At 46.5% G+C, this 23,098-nt stretch overlaps 1 protein-coding gene across 2 annotated transcripts in view; it reads left to right on the top strand.

The window, feature by feature from the left end:
- Window positions 1-889: 889 nt before the first annotated feature.
- ACSL1 (acyl-CoA synthetase long chain family member 1) overlaps window positions 890-23,098 on the top strand; it is a 39,744-nt gene continuing 17,535 nt past the window's right edge. The window contains exons 1-6 of one of the 2 annotated variants that reach the window (XM_016211288.2): window positions 890-1,323; window positions 11,886-12,000; window positions 15,601-15,665; window positions 18,241-18,342; window positions 20,106-20,205; window positions 20,427-20,605. In XM_016211288.2, the coding sequence (XP_016066774.2) occupies window positions 1,129-1,323; window positions 11,886-12,000; window positions 15,601-15,665; window positions 18,241-18,342; window positions 20,106-20,205; window positions 20,427-20,605 (756 nt within the window). In that variant the 5' untranslated portion in view covers window positions 890-1,128. The remainder of the gene's footprint in view (window positions 1,324-11,885; window positions 12,001-15,600; window positions 15,666-18,240; window positions 18,343-20,105; window positions 20,206-20,426; window positions 20,606-23,098) is intronic. The other variant, XM_016211289.2, reaches the window with a different exon arrangement.

Genomic DNA, 23,098 nt, shown 5'->3' with positions numbered 1-23,098 from the left:
AAATGTAAATTGTCTCTAACATGCAGTTTGAGGCTTTGATATACATTGAGTTCATCTGATCTTCTTCTGTGCGTCTTGGCTTCTAAATTTTGTTTGTAAACTCCTTGTAATCAAACACTGTTTTTCATTACCTCCGTACCTTACTGTTCTGCACGCAGGAATAACTGCAGAGTATTGGTATAGGAAATAATAATAATGCCTCCCAGTTATTGAGCACTTTCTGGTGCCTCATACCACTCTAAGTTCTGTGTGAATTATTTAGTCATTATAAAAGCCCTCGGAGATAGGCACTATTTTCATCTCCATTTATACATGAGGAAACTGAGGCACTGAGAGGTGAAGTCATTTGTCCTAAATCAAACAGCTAATAAGCTGGGAAGGCAGGATTTGGTTTTAGAATCTGGGATCTTAAGTACTGTTCCATACTTTTTCTCAGATACTATGCTATAACCTCTCTCAAGATATATGGTGGTTGGTTTAAAGTTTATGCACAGCAATTTATTATTATATTTTAGCTATACTATGTTGAGGAGTATAATGGAAACTATTTCATCAGAATAGCCAACTATAGTTTCCTGCACATTTATATCGTTGCTTTCATGGTCAGAGGATGGGGAAGGAGAGAGGCACATGGACATCGAATTGGTCTGTTTGACCAGGTGGGGAGCTTGTCCTGAGCTTTGTGGGAAGAAATGAAAACCAATGGCCCCAGGTGTTTCAGGCTTGTTTGTGCCTCTTTGCTGTTCTCCCTATTGGCTATGACAATGACAGTTGAGTCTGTTTGATTTGATGGAGGAAAACAGAGAATATCAGGGAAGAAAACGGTAACTTATGCCACTTATTTGAGCATTTTATGGCAAGAATTCTTTGTGAGTAAACATTTTTAAATGTGGTTAATGAAAACTTTACACAAGATGATAGAAGTAAAGTGAATTCCTAAAGTGATTTTTACAAAAATGGAATCTGACAGCCAGGAAGAGCCCTAGACTGTCAGACTGTGGGCTTAGTGCCTTGGTTAGTCGGACGGGTGGCCTTCGGGGATTCTGGAGGAGGGTCCTGCCTCCTGAATGAACTTGACCTGTTTCTCTCCCGACAGAAGTCAGCTCAGGGCACCACCAGCACGGGAAAATGCAAGCCCACGAGTTGTTCCGGTATTTTCGGATGCCAGAGCTGGCTGACTTCCGACAGTACATTCGTACCCTTCCAACCAACACGCTCATGGGCTTCGGCGCGTTCGCAGCACTCACCACTTTCTGGTACGCCACGAGGCCCAAGGCCCTGAAGCCACCATGTGACCTCTCCATGCAGTCGGTGGAGGTGGCGGTAAGTGGAGGTCTGGCCTGCCTGGGGATTTCCACTGTGTGTCCCCAGATGAGCCAAGCCCCGTTGAATCCACATTGCTTGGGAGGGCACTTTGTAAGGGAAAATGTACTCAACAAACAGAAGTTTGCTGATGATTGTAAATGGAATTGGAGGCCAAAATGCAGGCAGAGGGACAGATGAGGCGGGTTTGGCTGGGGGTCTGCCCATAGTCACAGGGCTCGTTCCAGAAGTCCCACAGAGCTGCCTGTGCTAGGCACCGCGGTAGGCCCGAGGTGTATGAGACACGAGGGTCAGGAGGGACAGGCACAGGGCCCCAGCTCTCGCAGGGCACATGTGCTAGCAGAGAAGAGGGCTGTCAAGCCAGTGTCACAGACAGAGGATTTCGCTTGTGCTGTATCCATAGTTAGAACACATCCCCCAGCTGCTGAAAGAGACCCCGGGGTCTCAAGGAGGAGGTTAGACTGGGAACCTGCCCGAATAACGTGGCCACAGACTCGACAGGACACCCAGGAGGCGTCTGAGGCTGAGCTGTCCAGTGTCACTGTCCTTCCTAACTCGGGCAAACAAAGGTCATGCTGTCATCGTCACGAAAATTACAGCAGAGCGTGCATTCCATAGTTAGGGGCGAATGGGTGGGATTGCCGAGGAGATGCAAACACCCTTCCAGGCAGACCCTTCCCAGGGCCCTTTCCCGGCCCCCGAGTCTGCTCAGGCGCGAACCATGAGGGCTGAAAGGTGAGGCCGGGCTTCTCCTCTCCACGCGGCCCTTTCTTGCTTTCCTGCCCAAGTCCGAGTGAGTTTTCAGTGCGTATTACTTTCGACATATATGGAAACAATGTTGTAAAATGCAGAATTGCCTCACTTTCTGCTCTTGGATGTAGGTGAGCTCCCCCCCCCCCCCCCCCCCCCCCCCCCCCCCCCCGGCTGGCAGGCACGTGAGGGAGGGTGTCCTTCCAAGTAAAGCCCAGGCCGGAGTCATGGCTTCTTGTTACTTAGAGGATTTTAGTTCTTTTAGACAATTTCTTGGATTCATTAATGTGGAACTCCTAAAATATATAAAAGGTACGTTAGTTTTATTCATGCCAAAATGTAAAAATAGAAGGACTGAACTGCTGAGGAGAGATGGCTGTAAGATACTTTATTTCTATATAGAAGGTCAACTGAATATTTCATGTCAGCATATCATATGCCAGTAATGAGTGGAATTTAACATTTCCTAATAGGTACGTGTGAGGTTCGGGACATTCTCCTCTCCTGGCAGGGACCTGATGTCTCAGTAGCGTTGCCATCACTATGGAGAGGACTTGGCAAGTGCAGATTTAAGATGTTTATAATTTAGCAGTAACTGTAAAAAGTGCCTAATTCTTATTTCTTATATGAGAAATCGGGGAGACACTTACAGTGTGATTTTTAAGCTCCAGCTTAGCATGAAGTCATTGAGCCTTATTAAAATACTCATACACATTCTCTGTAGGACAGTTTAAAACTACAGATAAGCAGAAAGAAAATTAAAATCTATAATTTCACTATCTGGTGTGTACGCTTCCTGGCTTTTCTGTTTGCTTATAGAAATGGATTTAGCTTGGATTTTCAGAATTTGTAGGTCTTAGGTATACAGAATTTGCTTTGCATTTCTTAAAAAAGAACTTAAAATATTGAATTTGAGATTAGCTTTGGCGTTATGATATTTAGTGATTATAGATGCTTTCCTAGATGTGGCAGAAAGAGGAACTTAATTCATTTCATTAAGTATTAATCAGGAGCTTGTATATCTGCCACTGTTGCAGGGGCTGATCACCCGATGAAAATATTGTTGCTTCGATCCTACTCTGAAAACAAGTGAGCACTGTGTACCAGTCCCCACTCTCACGGCCCCCTCCCATTTCCTATATGCGGTTGTTTCACCCTCCCCTTCCCATTAACTTTACTTGGATATTAAAATGAGGAGAAGCTGCTATTTTTGGCTTGATTGCATCTCATCACTGTCCACACTGGCTGTTTCCCAGCTACACTCTTTTAAAGCAGCAGCACAGAGGTGTTTTTTTATGTTGCAGCTTGGAAAACATCCTTTTACCAGTCAGGGTTGTAAAGAGGATGTCAGCGCCCGTGCTCTGCACCTGCGCAGGAAAAGTGCTGAAGACATAAGCTGCAGAATGGGACAGACCCGACGGAGTTAGCAACAGAATCCAGAGGCGTTTTAAACTTGTGAACGAGTTTGATCAGCACCCTGTTTAGAGAGCTGTGTCCCTCTGTCTGTACCTACAGCTCACCAGCCTGCAGCAGTGACAGAGAGGTGGGCCTTTCCCCACGGGTCAGGGAAGGACTTCCCTCTTCCACAGAGTTTTTGCTGCTGCTCCTCCAGAAGTAAGTTTCTGTGGGTAGAAGCAGGTTTCTGTGCGAGTGTCTAGCTTTTGTTTTTTTTCTTCAATCACTTTCACCAGTGATAACGCAAGTTTTCCAGTTTTCGCTGGTCTCAGCCTTTTCTCTGGGATTATGGTCTCCATGGCCTCTAATGAAGATGGTCTTCACTGGAGTGACTGGGAACCCTTTGGGATTGATCAGGGCACAGACCATGGTGGCTGCAGTTAAGGGACACGAGAGCATGTTGGAGTTGGAAGGGACCAAAGGGGCAGAGAGACGTGGCCGAGGCTGGACCCTGCTGCTCTGCTTGGACCAGGCAGCCCTGGGCTAGTGCACCTGACTTTTCTGACCTTCAGATTCCTCATCTGGAAGGTGCCAGTACCTTCCCCATGTCACTGTTGTTAAGAGGACCATGTAGAGCTATGCAGAGCATCTGCCTGATCCCTAATAAGTGTTCAGTAAATGTCAGTTTTCTTCTTCTGTAAAGGTCTCCTCTTTCAGCCCTCACATTTTATACATAAGGAAGCACCTGAGTCCAAGGAGGTGACGTGTCACACAGTCAGTGGGAGACTTGGGGCTCGGGTATGCTGTCTTCATCACAGTGATTGAAAGTTATGTATTATGACTACGGTGCTGTGGGACACATATGATTAGCAACTTTCCTTAGAGCTTTAACCCTGTGTCTCAGAATGTCTGACACGAACAATGTGCTCTCTGGATGTGACCCTCCATAAGTCACAGAGAGGTAGGCATTCATTCAGCAGGTACCCAAGTGTCTGCTGCATGGTGTGTACAGTACCAGGGATGAAGAGGCTGCCCTCAGGAAGCACACAGGGGGGCAGGAAGTTCTGCTGAGGGTCCTTCCACCCCTGGCAGAGGACAGGGGTCATCCTTAAACCAGGAGTAATATAAGGGTCTTGTATTCACGCCATAAAACCAGAACTGTGGTTCAAGTAAATGGGACACTTGCCTGTGGAAGCAGTGCTCAGTAACTAGCACAGTGTTAAAATTCAGAAGTCACAGCCCTTCTCAAGGCCACGGCTTGCCCAGGCAACCTCAGACCTCCAAGCTCACATGCACATTGCGGCAAGGACTAGCATTTTTGTCCATGTCAGAGGGTGCGTGTGGACACTGCTACTGAGAGGGATCTTCCCGTGTGGCTGGCAGAATCACTGGTTTTACACACACGTGTGTCAAGACCTACTTGCAAACTGGCATGAGCAGTGTCTGCAAGAGAAGAGAGAGGTCACTGAGTCACCAGTTTTTATGGAGACCCATACTGGACTGTGCAGACAAAGTGTCAGGCTATGGGGATAGTGACAGTGTACAAACAAAGATGGTGATGTCAAGGGAAAAGGCTAACTCTTAGGAACAGGGAGTAGAAGAGTGATTGTCAGGTCTGGGGGCTGGAGAAATAAGGAGGGGCTGGTAAATAGTACAGACTTTCAGTGAAAAGATGTTAAGGTCTGATGATCTGATGTATCATATGGTGATTACAGATGACAGCACTTTATTTGTATAATTGAAATTTGCTGAGAGTAGAACTGTGTTCTCACCAAGAAAGAAAAAAAAACACTGGTAAGAATGCGAGGTGATGGACGCGTTAACCTGATGGGGGGACCCTTTCACAATGTACACGTGAAATATGTTGCAGTTTTGTCAGTTATGCCTCAGTAAAGCTGAAAAAATAAAACAAAGAATGGTGGTGCCCTTCTGGACTTGAACAACTGGGGCTGAGTAGGGGTGGTGGTGTGAGTTGGGCAGGACCAGCCAGCTCTGTGAGGCAGAGATGTACAAATGGGTGGGTGCAGGCAGAGGTTGGGCCACCCCTCCACAGACACCATTGGGGGTCTGTAGGAGGGAGGGCAAAGTCACCTGTAAGAGGGGGCCTTAGACTGACAGATTCAAACCAGGCAGGAGGTAGCAGGTGAGCATGAAGAGGAAGGGAGAAATACTAGGAACAGTCGCATTGTTTCCGAAGTCATCTGTAAATACAAGCATAAATATAGACATAACTCGTCTCTGGAACCCTCGGAACAGTCAGCTAGACATGTGCGTGAGATTTGGAGGAATCTCCTGGTTTGATGGTCTGGCCTCCTATCTGTCAGTCATCCCCGTGTAAAGCTTGACTGTTTTTAGGCATTAACTTTCGTTTATGTACCATCTGTAACTACAGGCTCTGGTTACTGTTCCCATGGCCTGCTCCCCTGGTGCTGATTACAGTATAACTGTCAGTCACAGATGTGTGCAGATTTGCCCCTGCAGCCCCACCTGGGGCAGCGTTTGCACTGTCATGCTTGAGAATCTGCGGACACATTCTCCTGAAGTGTCGCAGCCTCTGGGTATTTCAGCAGGCCACCCTGCGGCTGGCACAGTTGGGGCAGTGCAGGTGGGATGGGTAGAGGGTATTGGAGGGGCGTTTTTGTCTAGACATGTTATTCTGGGAGTGTGCAAACATCAGCACTTCTGTACCTATAGGAAACTTTCGCCCCTTTTCTAAAACTTGGGCTTTTTAATAACAAACTATGAAAACCCTGCTAATATTCTTTTTCTTACTAAACTCACATTATAGGAAACAGCTGAGTTTCCCTGTGTTGTTGGGCTTGTCTGCTGACTTGAAAGTGACTAGTGATTTGAACGTGGTGGCAGAGGGTTCGTGCTGGTTGTGGGCAGCGGCATTGGGTACATGGGATGCCGGGTGAGGGGCGGGCAGCACAGAGAGCTGGAGAAAGGGTTTCTGAGCTTGGTGCCAAGACCAGGCCACAGAAGTATCACGTAGCTGCCTTCAGGAATTCCAAGCAGGGAGGGTGAGTGCTTTAGAAAAGAAAAATATTTCTGGGTTCCTTTTAACGGGAAAGAAAAGCCCAAGGTCACTCTATGAGAAAATGGTAGTGCGGGTCTAAAAACACAGTTTCGTATTGTAGAAATGATGCCACTTCCCAGGCCCATCACTCAGGGGCCGTGTGTGCTGCAGTGTGTGTCTCAATGCTTGTTCAAGCTTCAGAATAGCCTCCGAAGCAGGTTCAGCTGCGCCACCCCTGTAAGCTTTCCCAGCCTTTGGACACAAATCCCCGTACCCCACAAGGTCTCACAGGCCGCAAAGGGCAGAGCTAGACCCCGGGTCCCTGCAAACTTCACCTCAGAAGCAAAGCACATTCAGGTGGCACACTCAGAAGTGCATAGCACATTCTAGATGGCAGGCGTGAGGAGGAGCCCCAGGCTGTTGTGTTTTGCTAGGTCACTCTGTGTTTGTGGGGATTTGGATTTGGGGACTCCAAACTTTCTCCCCTTTCATGGGGGGCAGGAGGTGCTATTTTCCCTTCTGTGGGTGGCTGACTTTCTCTGGGGATGAGACTGAGGTGGGTTTAGCAGCGCAGAACTGGAGTTTGCTAAGTACCGTCAGCCTTCCCATGCCTAAGTGAGTCCTCTGATGGGGACAGCGGGAGCTCGGGAAGTTGGAAAACATTTCAGAGGATCAGGGGAGAGCACTGAGGAACCAGAAAACCCAGTCAGGATCAAGCAGCCTGGGCCTGTCCCCTCGAAGATGAAGATGACCAACGTGGGGGCTGTTTGAACCTGCTTATGAGGCACAGACAAATCTCGTAACTTACCAGGTGGCCCAAGGAGCTGGGTCTGAAGCTCGGCTCCCCGCCGCGTTTTTGGATGTGGTACTAGGACAAGAAAGCCCCCCTCTCCGTCTGTTTTCTCACCTGCAAAGTGGCTGGCCTGTAGTAGGTGCTCAGTAAGCACTCGCTCAGATGACAGCACCAGCTGTGACAGTACTTGGGAAGTTAGCTAGTTAAATGGTGAGCACAAATAGTCAACCTGAGGGTCCAGTACTACCCTGTGACATTTACAGGTCAGCATAACAGGGCAGTCTAAGTATTCTTTTAAATATTCTTTCCATTGTCGTTCAAAAAGCATGGTGGGAGGGTCACCTGGGGGCTGGCTTTCCTAGGCCCTCTTTTGATCTGTCAGAGATCTGGTGCTGCTGGATAGGAGAACTGATGGCCAGAGAGCCCATCTTGAGGTCCTTGGATGAGAAAGTAGTTTTGCGCCTGTTGACAGGAAGAAGCAGATGATGGTGTGGGCAGGGTAAGAGGCATGTAAACTGTAATGCTGGGAGGAGTCTGTTTCACATGGAGGATACTGGAAGTGGGGGGGAAGCCATTTTTACCCCTATAGGACTGTGGTTACACCTGCTGCTTCCCCCCCCCCAAGATAGATTTCACATTAAAATCCAGCCAAGTCGCCAGCAGTCTCTTTAGAAGTTACTGCGTCCTCTCCCCTCTTTCTGCTCTCTCTTCCTTCCCCTCCTCCCTCATCCAGAGTCCCTCTTCTTCCTGCCCAGCCCCCCCTCCTTGGAGGGAGTAAACAGGGTAAGGGTTGCCTTGTGGCCTGTAGCTATCCATCTTCTAGGTGGAGATGGGCAAGACCACAATTTATAAAGCTTGGGCCTTCCTGTCCCCCAGAAATCTTCGAGGGTGGGATTTGCTTTTGCATTTAAATGTGGGAGTGACTCAGAATGCCTCTGACCATCAAGTTCCTTTTTGTCAGGTGATGGCTAGAGTCCTAGTCTGGGGACCACTGACACAGGCGTTCATCAGTGTCCTGCTCTTGCTGCCCCTCCCCTGTCCCCGCCCAGAGGGGAGTTGGAACTTACGTTTCCTAATTCAGCCCACATGGGGAGCCTTGGAGGGGGGGGAACCTCAGCCTGGGTAGAATATACTAATATACTAATGAATACATTAGTATATACATCAGAATATACGAATATACTAATGACCCCCGATTTGACTGTAGGAGGCTTGACCCACCATCGTTTGTGTGTGTTTTTTAAACTGAGAAACTGTATGGTCGCATTGAAGGGCATAGCAGAAGTAAAGTCCCATAACCCTTCCTCACTCACAGTCTTGCTCACTGATTTCCGAATGTTTGATTGGGGTTATCTGCTTACCTCACCCTGTTTCTTGAGCAAAACTGACACCCCCACCTCCACCCCCAATCTGCAGGTTGTATCAGAAGCCCAGAAGGCCAAATTTGAAGTATTTTTTAAAATTTAAGTGGATGGTCCTAGAAATACGCATGTGTGCTTAAGTAACCCCAGAATTAAATGCCCAGCCTTTGTAATGGCTTGATTTCTGTAGCACATGCAGATATTTTGAGTCCAGTTGTTACAAACAAGCTTCCCAACACTCAGCTGCAGTCCCTTGCCCCTGGCAGGTGTGACCAAGGCCCTGACCCCCAGCGTTTACTTACAGGGGGGAAAATGGCTGCGTGCGTGCACATAAAAAATAATTATTTACAGGAACACGTACGTGGTCATTTCACAGAGCCACACATTTCAAAGCATGCTGCTTGGTCTCCGCTACTCCTGTTTCATTGCGTTTCTTCTCGAAACTATGGAATGTGCCTTACAACCAAGGGCAATGCGACATTGACCCAGTTTCACCTATGCCTTAAATTGGCATAGAACCAATGTACTGCTTCATCTTCAAACTTTTGCTAATTATTCTACTTGCTAATTAGAATAATAATAAATAGCTTGTCTTCAGGATAGTTGTCAAGAGGATGGCTTTATCTGGGATATAACTCCTTTCACTTCTGTTTGACTGTTTTATCTCCATGTTTCTCAAAGTCCTGAGCATTATATGCCACCAAAAAATTAACCTAAGCAAATAATTATTTAGCCAGAAGTTTATTATCAGGTTATACTCTAGAGCGGTGATTCCCAAAATGAGCATTGGGAAGCTGACCTCCTATCTTGAAGGGATATAGTCTCCATGCATCGAAAGCTGAGCTTAATCTCTTTTCTTAAACCTACCCCCAACCCCCAGTCTTCTATTTTTGATAAAATGGAACTACTGTCTTCTTGGTCCTCCAACCTTCTCCTCCTTTTCTCAGACTGTTACTTGCCAAACCCCATACCCTGGGGCTTCGTTCTCCGGTGCCTGCCTTCTCCCCACTCCCACTTGCCACTGCCCTAGTCGGGGCCCGTGTGTGTTGGTTTTTCCCTAGACGCTTCCCTCGGTCCTGCTCTGCACACTGCTCACACTCCTTGTAGGTTTCTTGCTAAAACACAGACTGCTGAGTCACACCCCCAGAGTCTCTGATTCCATGGATCTGGCCAAGGACCAGCTCTTTTGCTTTCCTTACAAGGACTGTGTGTTCCCCGATGAGCCTTCGAGGGCCTTAGCTCTAGGGTGAGCCGAGCTCCATAGACTCCAGGCTGCTTCTCTTGGTCCATTCTGACTTCCTCCCCACTCTCCTGCTCAGCCAGTGCCCATGGGAACAGCTCTGGTCACGTAAGGATAGGCGTCAGGCTCCGTAAGAGCAAGCTCTGTGTCTTACACCCCCCCCCCCCCCCCCCCCCCCCCCGGGATTCCAGCCTTCAAAGTTGACAGCTGTGGGCACGACTCAGCAGAGGGCATGGGGGGAGGTATTGCTTTTACAGAGAAAATGCGGCCAGGCTGCCTGCACCTCCAGGCCACACACTGCAGGCCCAGCAGGCAGAGGCCTTTGTTTGTGGCAGCTGTCCCTCTTCACCCGGCTGTTCCCATCTCTTACTTTTCTTAGCTCTTTCTTGCTTCCATTCTGTCATTTCATTCCCAGCCCTTTCTCTACCTTCTTAGTCACGATGCCCTGGGTCTTTTGGTGGCTTCCTGGGTTGAAGAGGTTTCTGAATCTTACTATAAAGCCACAAAATTGCTTCTGAATTTTCGTCTGAATATTTTTTGTAGCAAAGAAAGATATTGGCTAAGGTGGACTGGTATTGTAGTTAGAGCATGTTACTGGGTGTCTGAGTAATAGTCTAATATTCGTATTTTACAGGAAACAGGAAAGTTCTGGTTAAAGATAGCCCTGGACATGGACACATGGAATCCCCATTTTACAGAAGAGAAAACAGACTCAGATTAAGTGACAGTGATGCACGATTCTATTTCCATCTTTATGCAAAGAATAACTGCTTTGTTTTCTAAAGCAGCATGTTGTATAATAATTATATTTGGAATCATGGCTACAGGTACTAGAAAGTTTCTGCCAAGTTAGAGAAGACCATGCGAACATTGGAATATATGATGGGGTGATATTTACTCCAGAAAATTATTCACAGTTTTAGATCGAGTTAAATACACATATGTAGCAACTAGCAGATACTGAAAGAATGTATATAAATTTATAAACATAGAAAAAAGTCAAGAAGGGACTCACCATATTGGTAATAGGGGCTTGTCATTTTTCCCTTCATATACTACTGTGTTATTCAAAACAATTTTCACTGTATAGATGGAGGGGAGGAAAGAGAGCGTATGGGAGGAGTAAGAATTCTAATTCAAAAAAACAAAGGAAAGGAAGCCACTCAAACGTGTGGCAGCCGTTACCGTACGAGGGTCTGCACGTGGTCCTCCCCCCGCAGTACGTCTGGTTCCCACCAGCTCTGCCTGCACAGCCTGTCTGCTCTCTGAGAGCCAGCCCTTTGCCTCTTCTCGAAGGCTTTCCTGTCTCCTTTCCTCAAACCTCAAGCCAGAGACGATGTCTCCCACTTTTGAACAGTCCTTTCTTGTGGTACCAGAAGTCCCTGTATCATAGTCTCATTTCCCCAAGAAAGTGTTTCCTGACTGTTGCAAATGTGAAGCCTGTCTCGGACATGAAAAAAGAATCATAGGCTCTGGCATCATAATAGCTGAACTTTTATTCATCGGACTCCGAAGAATGCTTGACGTTCCTGTGGACATCTGGACCCCGTGTAGTGTCTCTCTGGCCCAGGGTGAAAACAACTGCCCCTCCAGGTGGCTCGGACCACTGGTCAGGAGCTCTGGCACCGAGCAGGTGTGCTCACTGAGCCACCGGGGAAGGCGGGCGCAGAAGGGCACCCCGCGGCATCAGATCTGCCACCTGTCGGGGCTGCACATCACACGGGCACAGACGGGCCTGCACACCCTGTGCCTTGTAGCTGATGGTCGCGACTGGTAGATGCTCTGTGAGAAACCGAAGTTCCTAACGAATGATAGTGCAGTTGGCAAAGAGAAAACGCAAAATCAGTGGTCTGCGCCACAGCCTGCACCTCAGTTCATTCGACAAACGCTCCACTCGCTGGGCAGCTGCTCCACAGGGCCGCTGGGGGATCACGGGTGGGCGAGTTAGGCTCTTATGTTTAATGCTTTCCCCTAACATGCTCATCTGTCTGTCTTTTTTTATAGGGCAGTGATGGCGCTCGGAGATCCACGCTACTTAACAGTGACGAGCCCTTGGAGTATTTCTACGATGATGTCAGAACCTTATATGAAGGTTTCCAGAGAGGCATCCAGGTGTCAAGTAAGCAGCGTACTGAATTTATGTGCTGATGCTTGAGGATTTTATTCAGAATGCCTGGCCTTTCTTCATGTCATTCAGGCTGCCCTCTCTTCCCATCACTTCTCCAGAGTAGTCCCAGAGCTCACTAGCCCCTCGAGACATTGCCTGTGGCAATAGAGTGGGCTCCACGGTCACACGTATGTTCAGCATATCATGTATTTTATGGAGAGTTACGTGTACATTAGCTCACGAGACCTGCTTCTTTGGGCCCTGTTCAGTATTGTTCAAAGTTACTGATCAGGAGACTCCTATTTCAAGAAATAAATACTGACCTCCCAAGGAAGCAGTGTTCCATCAGCAACACTTTGGAAATGGGACTACCTGTAATTTCTACCTGTGGCAGCAGAGACCCCAATATCCCACACCTGCTTTCCCTTCCAGCCTCCCGTCCAGGCTCCAGTCTCGGGGAACTTCCCTCGAAGCCACGACCACCTCTGTGTCCACCCCCCCCCCCATCACAAAGCCTCTTCTTTCCTACCCTCGGCCCAGGGCACTTGCTATGTCCTTACTCACCCTGCAAACTCAGATGGCATTTCACCTTTACTGGGAAACCTCCTGGTCTGTCATTTTCATCCCATTCCTTCAAGTGAGGCCTTTCCCCTCCCCTCCCCTCCCCTCCCCTCCCCTCCCCTCCCCTCCCCTCCCCTCCCCTCCCCTCCCCTCCCCCTGCTCCCCTCCCCTCCCCTCCCCTCCCCTCCCCCTGCTCCCCTCCCCTCCCCTCCCCTCCCCTCCCCTCCCCTCCCCTCCCCTCCCCTCCCCTCCCCTCCCCTCCCCTCCCCTCCCCCTGTCCCTCCCAGCATCCTGTTCCTGTCTTTACCTGGTCTTCTGTCCCATTAGTGCTGCTCCTTGAACCGGGCAGCTGACTCCTCTCTTGGCACTGACACAGCCTGGCACACAGTAGGCACTTCATTCATTTGCCCTTAATGAAGGGGAGGACACCCTCAGCCTCCTCCTGTCCCTCTTTTTTAGTCTATTTTTCCTTGTTCCAGGTTCCTCTCTGGAAATGGTCCTGGGGGTCCGTGCTTTGCTATTTAAATCTTTTGGCGGTTATTAGCTCTTATTTTTGCCACTGCTCCCTGGATTGTAATCTCCTTCCAGGTCCCCCACAACACACTGCAAGCATGTGACATGTGCCGTTTTTTTACTTGATACTGGCAAAGTTGGACTCTCGGTTCACTGTGTTTGCCCAAGTATTCCTGTAGCAGATTCATTCAGCCCCACTATAAAGGGAAAGAAAACTTACTTCTAGATCATTGAATTTCTGGATTTCTTCAGAGTTAGTTTCAGGGTCAGGGTTTGCCTGTGAGAATAAATATAAGGTAGATCAGCCTAACATAAGGGCACATGAAAAACATGTGTGTGCGTGTGTGCATGCATGTGTGTGTGTTCTTCACCACTACCACAAAGCACATATGTGTATAGCTGTACATACATGTTTTCCATCATTAGCAGACGATAGGATCCATGTAGGCGTGTGGTGACTTACATTATACTTCTGAGCGTCCCCTGATGTTAAGTCATGTAACTTTTTTGGGGGGGTCACTTTCTCTGCTTGGAAAATGAAGGACTTGCATGAATGTTTCAGAGGAGCTGAATTAGAGGAAGTTCAGTTTTTTTAGCCTACAGAGATTGAAGGGAGCTGCTTTGCAGGTTATTTTATTCCCCCCCCCCCCCCCAGAGGAGCTGTTTATTCTGAGCTTTAATTTTCCGAGGCTACCATAAGATTAACCCCCTATAGAGAGCAAAAACCAGCATCTAGATGAGGTAGTTGGAGTTTGTTGAATGATGGGAGAAGCCAGCCCCGAGTTTTTAAACCCAGTATTTTAAAGCTGTGCCTGGGAAGCCGTTTGTAAAGATTGAGTTCCCTATGTCGGTGGTTCTTACCCCAGCTGCACCTCAGTGTCATCTGGGGAACTTTTGAAAAACACTCAGGCTCAGTCCCCATCCCTGTCCAATTATGTCAAGAATGCTGTTGGCAGGGCCTGGGTATAGTATATATTTTTAAGTCCCCCAGGCGAGCCTGGGCTTAACTATACTGTTTAAAGCTAGAATCCTTGAACCTTGTCAGGGAAGGGCCAGATAGTAGATGTTTAAGGCTTTATGGGCCATCTGGTCTCTGTTACAAATATTCAACTGCAGCCTCAGATAATACGTAAATGAATGAGGCTGCATTCCAAAAAAAAAAGTGTTTACAAAAACAGGCAGCAGGTCTGATTTGACCTCTGACTGTAGACAGCCAACTCCTTTTCTTGAAGAATAAAGTAATACTACTTCTTATGGCCAATGTATATATATTTTCCTTCTGAAAATAACATCTGATGGGACTTGTCATGTTTGGCCCGGTCTTTTTTATTTTTGGAGATAAAATTGGCATATAACGTTATATTAGTTTTGGGTATACAACATAGTGATCACCGCAATGAGTCTAGTTAACATCTGTCACCTCACATAGTTACAGATTTTGCTTTCTTGTGATGAAGACTTTAAGAGCTACTCTCTGAGCAGTTTTTAAATATACAGTACAGTTTGGTTAGCTGTGGTCACCATGCTGTACACTGTGCATTACATCCCCAGGGCATATTAGTTTGATCACTGGCAGTCTGGTCTTTAGTATGGTCCCTGTGAATTGAAGAAGGTCTGAGAATAAGGCCCCCGTGGAGCTCTTTTCTGTTTTTGTCAGGACCGCCTTAGAGTCAGTCAGGAAGTGCGCATGAAGGAGCCAGTCTGTTCAACCTGAGTCCTCATGACTGATCCTGGAACCCACATGCACACCTCACTTCTCAGGACCCCAGAGGGGGCCATGCTCTGCTTTTCCTCCTCCTTCCCCCAGTTCCCCAGCCCAAATCTGAACATCTTAGCTGGCGATCAAACCGAGAATGGTGAAGCCAGATGTCTTAGTTCTCAAAGCAGAAATATAGATGCCTCAGTCAGATGGGAGATGACAAAACTTCCAGCTCTAGATGTCTCGCCTCCCCCCCCCCGTAGAAGGAGCTATGCAGGCCCAGCAGATACAGAGCTGGTGGTAGAGCCCTTGTTTCTAGTTAGGAGGCATCCCTGTGTGTGGTCAACTCTGATCGTCTAGACATGGCAGCTTTTTTCCCCCAGGTGAACATACCTTTTCCCTTCAACAACTACTAACTGAGCATGAAGTTCACTTGGGATTGATGTGTAGAAAGGAACTTGTATAAGTCCAAATGCCAATGATTTGGGTTTTATTTATTACTGCACTAACCTTTAGTGTGAATAATTAATATAATTAATACGGGGTTTTTTTCTTCCTGCCTATAAGGTACCTCAGTTGGAATCAGGACACACTCTGACACTTCTTAAATTTTGCATTTGCCTTCTCTCATTCCCCTCTTCTCCGGCCCCATTTAAGAAACAAAATGGAAATAAATAAACAAGCAAAAAGTCAAACCAAGGGAAAATTATTTCCAATCTGAACTCATTGTGTCTAACCTGAGGACCATTGGAGTCCACCTGACACTTTGTAGAATGAGGCAGAATACAAATTGCGATGTTTATGCGTGTTACACCCATTCTTTGCTGTTTCTTTTTTAGATAATGGCCCTTGCTTGGGCTCTCGGAAACCAGACCAGCCCTACGAATGGCTTTCCTACAAGCAGGTGAGTTTGCTCGTTCTGTGCATGGCTAGTGCTGTATTGTTCAGTTTGTCAGTTCTTGGAGCCATTGAATGTTTGGGCAGGAAGGTCCCTGAGAATGTATGTGCCTGACTAGCTCAGAGCTTTAGGATAAATGTGCAGCATCTGGATGGAGAAATCCGACACAAAGATTTAGGGAAAACTAGGGAAGTGATTTAGCTGGTAGTTCAAAGGACTTTATTTTGTTTTTATTGATTGATGATTGATTGATTGATTGATTGATTTTTAGAAAGAGGGGAAGAGGGGGGAGAGAGAGGAAGGGAGAGAGAGAGAAACATCAATTTGTTGTTCCATTGATTCATGCACTCGTTGGTTGATTCTTGTATGTGCCCTGACCAGAGATCGAACCTGCAACCTTGGTGAATCAGAATGACGCTTCAACCAACTGAGCTACCTGGCCAGGGCCCTAAGCACTTTATTTTGGAACTATTGTGGATGCATTGTGCAGTAATACAATTTTGAAGATAAAATTCTAGAAATGTGCTTGAAGCAGGTAACTTTCCTCCCAGACCCGTGGAGGGATAAGATTACTCCCCTCTGCTGTGAGAGGTTCTAAAAAGATTGAGAAGCCTCAATGTAGAGTAACCCTCTCATTTTATAGATGAGGCAGATGGGTCCCAGAAAGGGATGGGGCCACCCACGGTAACAGCTGGTTAGTGCCAGAAACAGGACGGAGTGGCAGAACACAGTGCGGAGTGTGCCATCTGGTGTAGAACTGTTCAGTGCGGCACAACTAGCTTGGGACCGCTGTGACGTTTAACCCTGGGGCAGCCATCAACATCAGCACAGATGTTCAGAGATGATATCTATGTTCATCATAAGTACAGGGGAAGCTGGGATCTGGGTGTTCTCACTCTTGTCCCTCTGCAGCCCCAACTCATCCATGGCCTTAGCTGTTTAAGTAGCGGTTTGTGAAGGGCAGGTAGCAGAGCAGGAAGACACTGCTGTTATTTTTATTTTGCTCTTGATTACAATACAGCAGGAGCAGCTGGACGGCAGCCTCCCTGCCTTTGTCCCCGGCACAGCTGTTGGGGAAGTGGCTCCCTGCTCCGGGGGTGGGCACCCAGAACACACGTGCGCTTCCTCCTTCCAGGCTTTGTGTGGACGGGGGGTTCATAGTTAATGTGTTCCGGGGTGTGTATGGGAAGGGATTGTCATCAGGAGCCACAAAGCCAGCTCAGGAGTCAAGCTTTATGTCCCCCTAGACCAACACGCGCACTTTCCTCCCTTCCCTCATCTGAGGACCCGTGAATTGCCAAAGATTTTCTGGGGTATCTCCCCGGAGCGGGCGCAGAGAGGCAGAGGTGGGGTACCTTGCTTGTAGGGGTGACGAGCTGTCGTTCAGGTGACTGTATGGATTTCGCTGTTTTTATTTGGCCCTACTGAACCAGTAAGTGTTCAAATAGTAGTTTTCAAGGCCCCTCCTTTTTGCGTGTGGTGTAAAGACTGTGTGTGTTGCACACCCAGAATTGCACAATGGTCTCAGGGCCTCACAGAATCCTCAAGCGCTTTCTGGATTGCCTGCGTTGCATCACGTACATTTTCCCATGTTATTTCTGCTGGATGTCAGCGGGAAGAGAGAACACCTACCATTGCAGGTTAGATTTTTCAGAGCAGATTGAAGATCACTGGGGTTTCTAAAGGTGCTAATCTATGTGTTGTACCTATTCGTCAGACTGTGAACGTAAAAACTGGGCTCACTTGATGCCAACTTTGGATTTGTACATTTCAGTCTTTTTTTTTTTTCCACTATCCCAGTGATTCTGACCTTTGGGGGCCAGCAGCCCTGTTTGAAGGAAGGTGCAGACTCTCTTTCTAGAGGTAGAAATGCGCATGTTACCCCAGGGAGCTCTGCAAACACTGCAGGCAAGGCTCCCATCCCTTAGTGCCAGCTGTGGTTGTGAAACAGCCCACAGGGTGTGACAGTCATTGGCATCCTAATGTTACCCTCTGTCACTCAGCATTGTCAGCTCATACTCCACGCCCATCGGCAGAGACAGGATGGCTGTATGTGCGAGAACCAACCAGTTCGGAGGCAGGATTAGGTGTGGCTCTACCTCCAGTGTGTGTGTGTGTGTGTGTGGGAGTTCAGGGCGCTCCTGAGAATCCACCAACTGAAAATAAAGAATCCCAATTTTTAGTATTTAAAAAGCTTTTTTTCGTTAATTTGGGATGGGAATGGGGAGAAGATGGGGGCAAGTATATAGTCCTGCCTAATTTTTATATATCTACCTATTTTTACTTGGTTCTAATAATAGTATGCGTTTTTGTATTTTTTTTACTTAAAGTTGTTACACATATTCTAAGTTTGGTACGGCTTTCATAACTGTAATATGTACTCACTATGTGGCATTTTCCCAGACATTTGCCATCATGTACTTAACCACCCAGCGAGGAAAACTGTGTTGTTCAGAATGTGCCCCCAAAGGCGCCCGTCCGCTCCCATGCCCCTCCTCTGCGCGGTGCTGCTTCCACTCACCTGTGAGCTCCGTTCCTGGAGTAGGGCCTGATGCTGCCCCTGGTTTTGCTCCCACTTCAGGTTGAGGAAATGTCGGAGTGTGTGGGCTCGGCGCTGCTCCAGAAGGGCTTCAAGGCTTCCCCCGACCAGTTCATCGGCATCTTTGCTCAGAACAGACCTGAGGTAACACCCGTCAGACCCGAGTGTCCGTAGCTTTGAGCCTTCTCAGAGGGAAGGGCCACTCAGGCTCATACCCACCTCTCAGACGAGATCTGTGGTTTGATTTGTACTGAGAATGTGGCTTCGGTTGCACCTTAGAAAGTTACACATGTAAAACCCAAACCAGGGCCTGCTTAGCCTTTAGGTGGGGGGGGGAAATAACTTTTTAAAAATTATTGGTTTTGTTTTTTTAAACCAGATGCCCAAACAAAATCCTTACAACAGATAACTAACAAAGGAGTCTTCTGTGTTTAGAAAAAAAGTGCTAATGGCTTACAGAGACACTGGGATGCAGTTTTGTCAGTAGCAAACTCATATTTTCTTTCTGAAAGGTTTCATTTTTCCCATTGATTAGTTTACAAAGTTTAAAATGCCACTGACAACAGGGAAAGTCCTCAATCTGGCCCAGCCTTAATTTAGTCTCACAGTCTGTTACTTTGCTACCTAGGCCCAGGCGTGGTGCTTCTGTAAACCCATAGATGAGAGTAAATTGAAGTGAGAAGCTCTTTGGGGGCATTGCTCATGGGGTCAGTGAGCAAATCAGGGGCAGAGCTGGCTCGGAAAGTTCAAGCACCTGGCTGAAGAAATAGAATTGATTCTTAGATGTATTTGTGTCTAGAAGGTGTGTTCACTCAGTCCATGTGCTGCTGACTATTTTATAAATTAGAACGGTGTCTTAGTGTTTTACCTCCTGCTAAGGAGAAAAACAGCATTTTCCACAGCTGGGCCGTTTCCAGGCTCATGGAATTTAATTTCTTTCATTAGAAGTGAAACCTGTTCAAATGAACATACCCAAAAGTTTTGTTTTAGGGAAATTTTCTAAGGAATCTGCAATTAGGACACATATTCCTTACTTTAAGGAGTAGTTTCCTTCCTCTATTTATGAGTTAGTTCAACAAGTGTTTATTGAGCACCTACTATGTGCCAGGCACTGTGCAAGTCACCAAAGTACAACAGTGACTTGGATCTTCTCTCTGAGGTACTGAGCCCCCCAAAATAACCCCCCAAAACTGATGCTTTCTCTGTAACATACTAAATGTGGACAGAGGCAAGAGGATTATGGGAACTCAGTCAAGGGAGGACTTCTTGGAGATGGCAGTTGAGTAGAATCTTGACAGAAGTGAGGGTGGGGAAGCCAAAGAAATGTTCTCACCAAGCAGCATATGTATGGGGGGGAGAGCTTGGAGTCGCAGGAGAAGTGGCAGGGAAGAGAGGACCACATGTACCCCTGTGCCTGCTCAGGGAGGTTGGGCCTAACTCCTGGGAATCGAGACCGCAACCTGGGCATGTGCCCTGACCTGGGATCGAACCACAACCTCCTGGTTCATGGATCAACACTCAGCCACTGAGCCACACCGGCCAGCGCAGTCCCCACTCTTGAGGTCTCCTTGCCTTTATCTTTCCAAATTGTGCGCTCTTGTAAGGGGCAGCTCATTCACCTCCCCCCAAAGGTGGCCATCAGGGCTGTGGATCAGTCACTAACTTGTATTGTTGACTATCTTCACAGTTGCCTCGGTTCTTCTGGTAGGTCGCACTTCCTTTTAAGAAGGGGCTGGTATTTTGTCCTTAAGAATCCCTCACAGTGCCTGGTGTGTAGTAGTGGATGTGCAGAGGGTAATTTGGCTACATCAAGTGTTTCCACTTTAAATCTAGTGTTGGTCCCCAGGGAGTGGTTCCCTGATGACATGTCGCTCTCTCTCCTTGACCCTTTCTTACTGTGTGTCTAGTGGGTGATCATTGAACAGGGATGCTTCGCTTACTCGATGGTGATCGTTCCCCTCTACGACACCCTTGGAGCCGAAGCAATCACTTACATAGTCAACAATGGTACGTCCATGGCCTTTGGGGGACAGTGGCCTCACTGTTGGTTAGATTCAGTGATTTGTATTTGCTTATATTTGATTTGATAGGGATTTTATATTTAAATGTACATCTACCTTTCTATTTTAAAAATGTGGTACTTAAAATAACCTTAAAATTTAAAAATTTATACAGTCAAGCTCTCAATATTCCAGAGCATCTTGCTCACTGTATCTCTTCATTTCCAGCTGAACTCTCCCTGGTTTTTGTTGACAAGCCAGAGAAGGCCAACTTGCTATTAGATGGTGTAGAAAATAAGTTGACACCAGTCCTTAAAATGGTAGTTCTCATGGACTCCTATGGCAGCGATCTGGTGGAACGAGGCAAGAAATGTGGGGTGGAAATCCTCAGCATGAAGGCCATGGAGGTGAGTCCTTCCACCCTGCCCGCTTCTGAGGGGGTTTCCCTGAGGTTATCTGGCTCAGAATATGGTATCCAGTGTGACTACCGTGTCTCATCCCTCCCTGGCTGTCTCCCAACCCATGGAAGACACGGAGCAGAAACTCCTGTCTCATATGCAAAGAGTTCCACGTGCATGCCCAGAGTTAATGCATCTCACCTTCCAGACAGTCCTCTCCTAAAGCGAGTTGCACTGCACACCTATTTATTCTGGAGCCCTGACAGCCATGCCAACAAATGCTGGAAACATGAACTTCAGATTCAGGCAAAGATCTAGGCTTTAATGCCGCTTACTTACTGATTTGTGTCTAAAACGGAGCCAGGTATGGACATCTGCCTCCTTAGCCTTTTTCCCCAAATTGCTTTTGTGGAGGCCTGGTGAACTTTCCAGCAGGGATGTTTGATTTGGTTTATTTTCATGTAAAATTTCTTCAGATTCACCTTCATCACAACCTTAAAGGTAAACATTGTAGGAAAATGAATGTGGCTCATATTGAAATTGACTGTTGGGCATCAGCTCACGTAAGAAGCTGATTTTCCCCCTTGGCTCTGGATTAGGGTTCAGTCCCAAGGAGCTGGCAGGAGGAGGACCTTGCATGTACACAACATAGCAAGTAATAGGCTGAGTAGAGTCAGCAGTTCCCTTTCTGCAAACCTTATGTGTTTTTCTGGACCTGTTATAAATAGGGTTTAAAATTTATTTATAGTTTCCTATAAAGCATTTGAGGCTATAAATAGGGAAACTGACATTTGTTGTAGCAGAGCCTTCTGCCTTCCTCACAGACATATACATATGCACACTCACAGACACACACACACTTTCACACATACACTCACACACACAGCTGCATAGAGCATGAGTCCATAAGAGCTAATGGATGTGCTGTATTGTTAAACTGGGTTTTACGTTGTCGGGCTTTTTCACTTGTAATCCCCTTTCACAATGTCATCTCTCGTTCCCCATCTTTCCTCCTTCTTCCTAACCACCCCCCAACACACACATGCACACAGAATTTTTTTTCTTTTTTGACTACTTCATGATAAATAATTTTAAGATTAAAAAATTTAGATGAGTGAATGAGATTATAAGATAAAGTTTATATTAAATTTTTTATTTATAAAAGACGTTGCTTTATACTTACCTGTGTAGTGATTCATATTTTGTTTTTAAACATTTTATAAGCAAAAGATTAAGGTTTTAAGAAATGGGGTTTTTGGCCTTGTAAAAGCTTATGTTTATTATAAAAGTTATTACGTATATCTCTAGTTGACGCTTCACATCTCTGTTGATTTCACTGTTGCCTTATCTTTTTTAAAGTTAAGTATAGTTTGTATTCAGCATTATATCATATTAGTTTCAGGTGTAAAATATAGTGATTCGATATTTTTACACCTTACCATGTGGTCACCCCACTAACTGAAGTAATCATCTGTCACCATGCAAACTTATTTAAAGTTAGCTTTGTAGTTAATCTTGGGATCTGTTTTATATTACTATATATTTATGGGGATCAAAAATGGAAATATTGGTATTTGGAATTTTTGCATTTTTCCCAATATTTTACTATAAAAACTTTAAAACATGAAAACAAGTTGAAAGAATAGTACTGTAGATGGTTATGTACCCACCAAGAGTCTACAATTAACATTTTAATGTATTTGCTTAATCACATATTAGTCCCTCACTCTATCCCTCTATTCATTCATCAGCCTATCTTTAATTTAATACATTTTCAGTAGGTTGTAGATTTTATTATCCTTGAGTACTGCAGCGTGCTAATCATTAACTAGAATTCAATGTTTCTTATATGTATGGTTCTTTCTTTGGCATTTGGAACCTAAAGATGGCAACTTGTTTATTTTTATGATTACTGTACTTTTTTCTAAAATGATGACATAAGACAGGTTTTAGGCAGTGAAATGTTCTTGGCAAATAGTGTCCTCATTTGGATAACGTTCTGTTGGCAGCAGAGAGAATGACACCAGATATTGTACCAGTGGGGTCAGCCTGGACCTGGGTTCAGCAGCCTTGGTACTTGAGTTCTGGCTAGGAAAGAATTCAGAGGCAAGACTCAGACGATAAAGGAACATTTATTTAGAAAAATCACAGCGGTAGAAGAAATGGGTTCAGGAAACAAGTTACAGAGGCAAAAGAAGGGCCCTTGGAGCTTAGGAGAGAGAAAGGTAAAGTTAAAGGGTCTGGGGGGAAGAAGATGAGTGGGAGGGGAAAGGCGAGGGCATGATCCTGGGAGGGGACAGAGAACTGGGTCCACCATCCTAAAAGCTTGTAAGGGTGGGGATTTCAGGGGAGGTGCCAGAGGAGGATCTCAGTAGAATGCCCATCAGCCTTTCAGGTGTGTCCTTTCAGGGTTGTGGTCTCTCCTGATTGCTGGGTGCCAGGGAGAGGGTCATTAGTCATTGCAGCTGGTCCAAGCATCACTTGTCTGGTTTTATTGCTTTT

Source organism: Miniopterus natalensis, chromosome 2, assembly GCF_054644295.1.
Source record: "Miniopterus natalensis isolate mMinNat1 chromosome 2, mMinNat1.hap1, whole genome shotgun sequence".
Taxonomy (NCBI): domain Eukaryota; kingdom Metazoa; phylum Chordata; class Mammalia; order Chiroptera; family Miniopteridae; genus Miniopterus; species Miniopterus natalensis.
The sequence above is the reverse complement of the archived record's forward strand: the minus strand, read 5'-3'. Positions and strand labels throughout refer to the sequence as shown.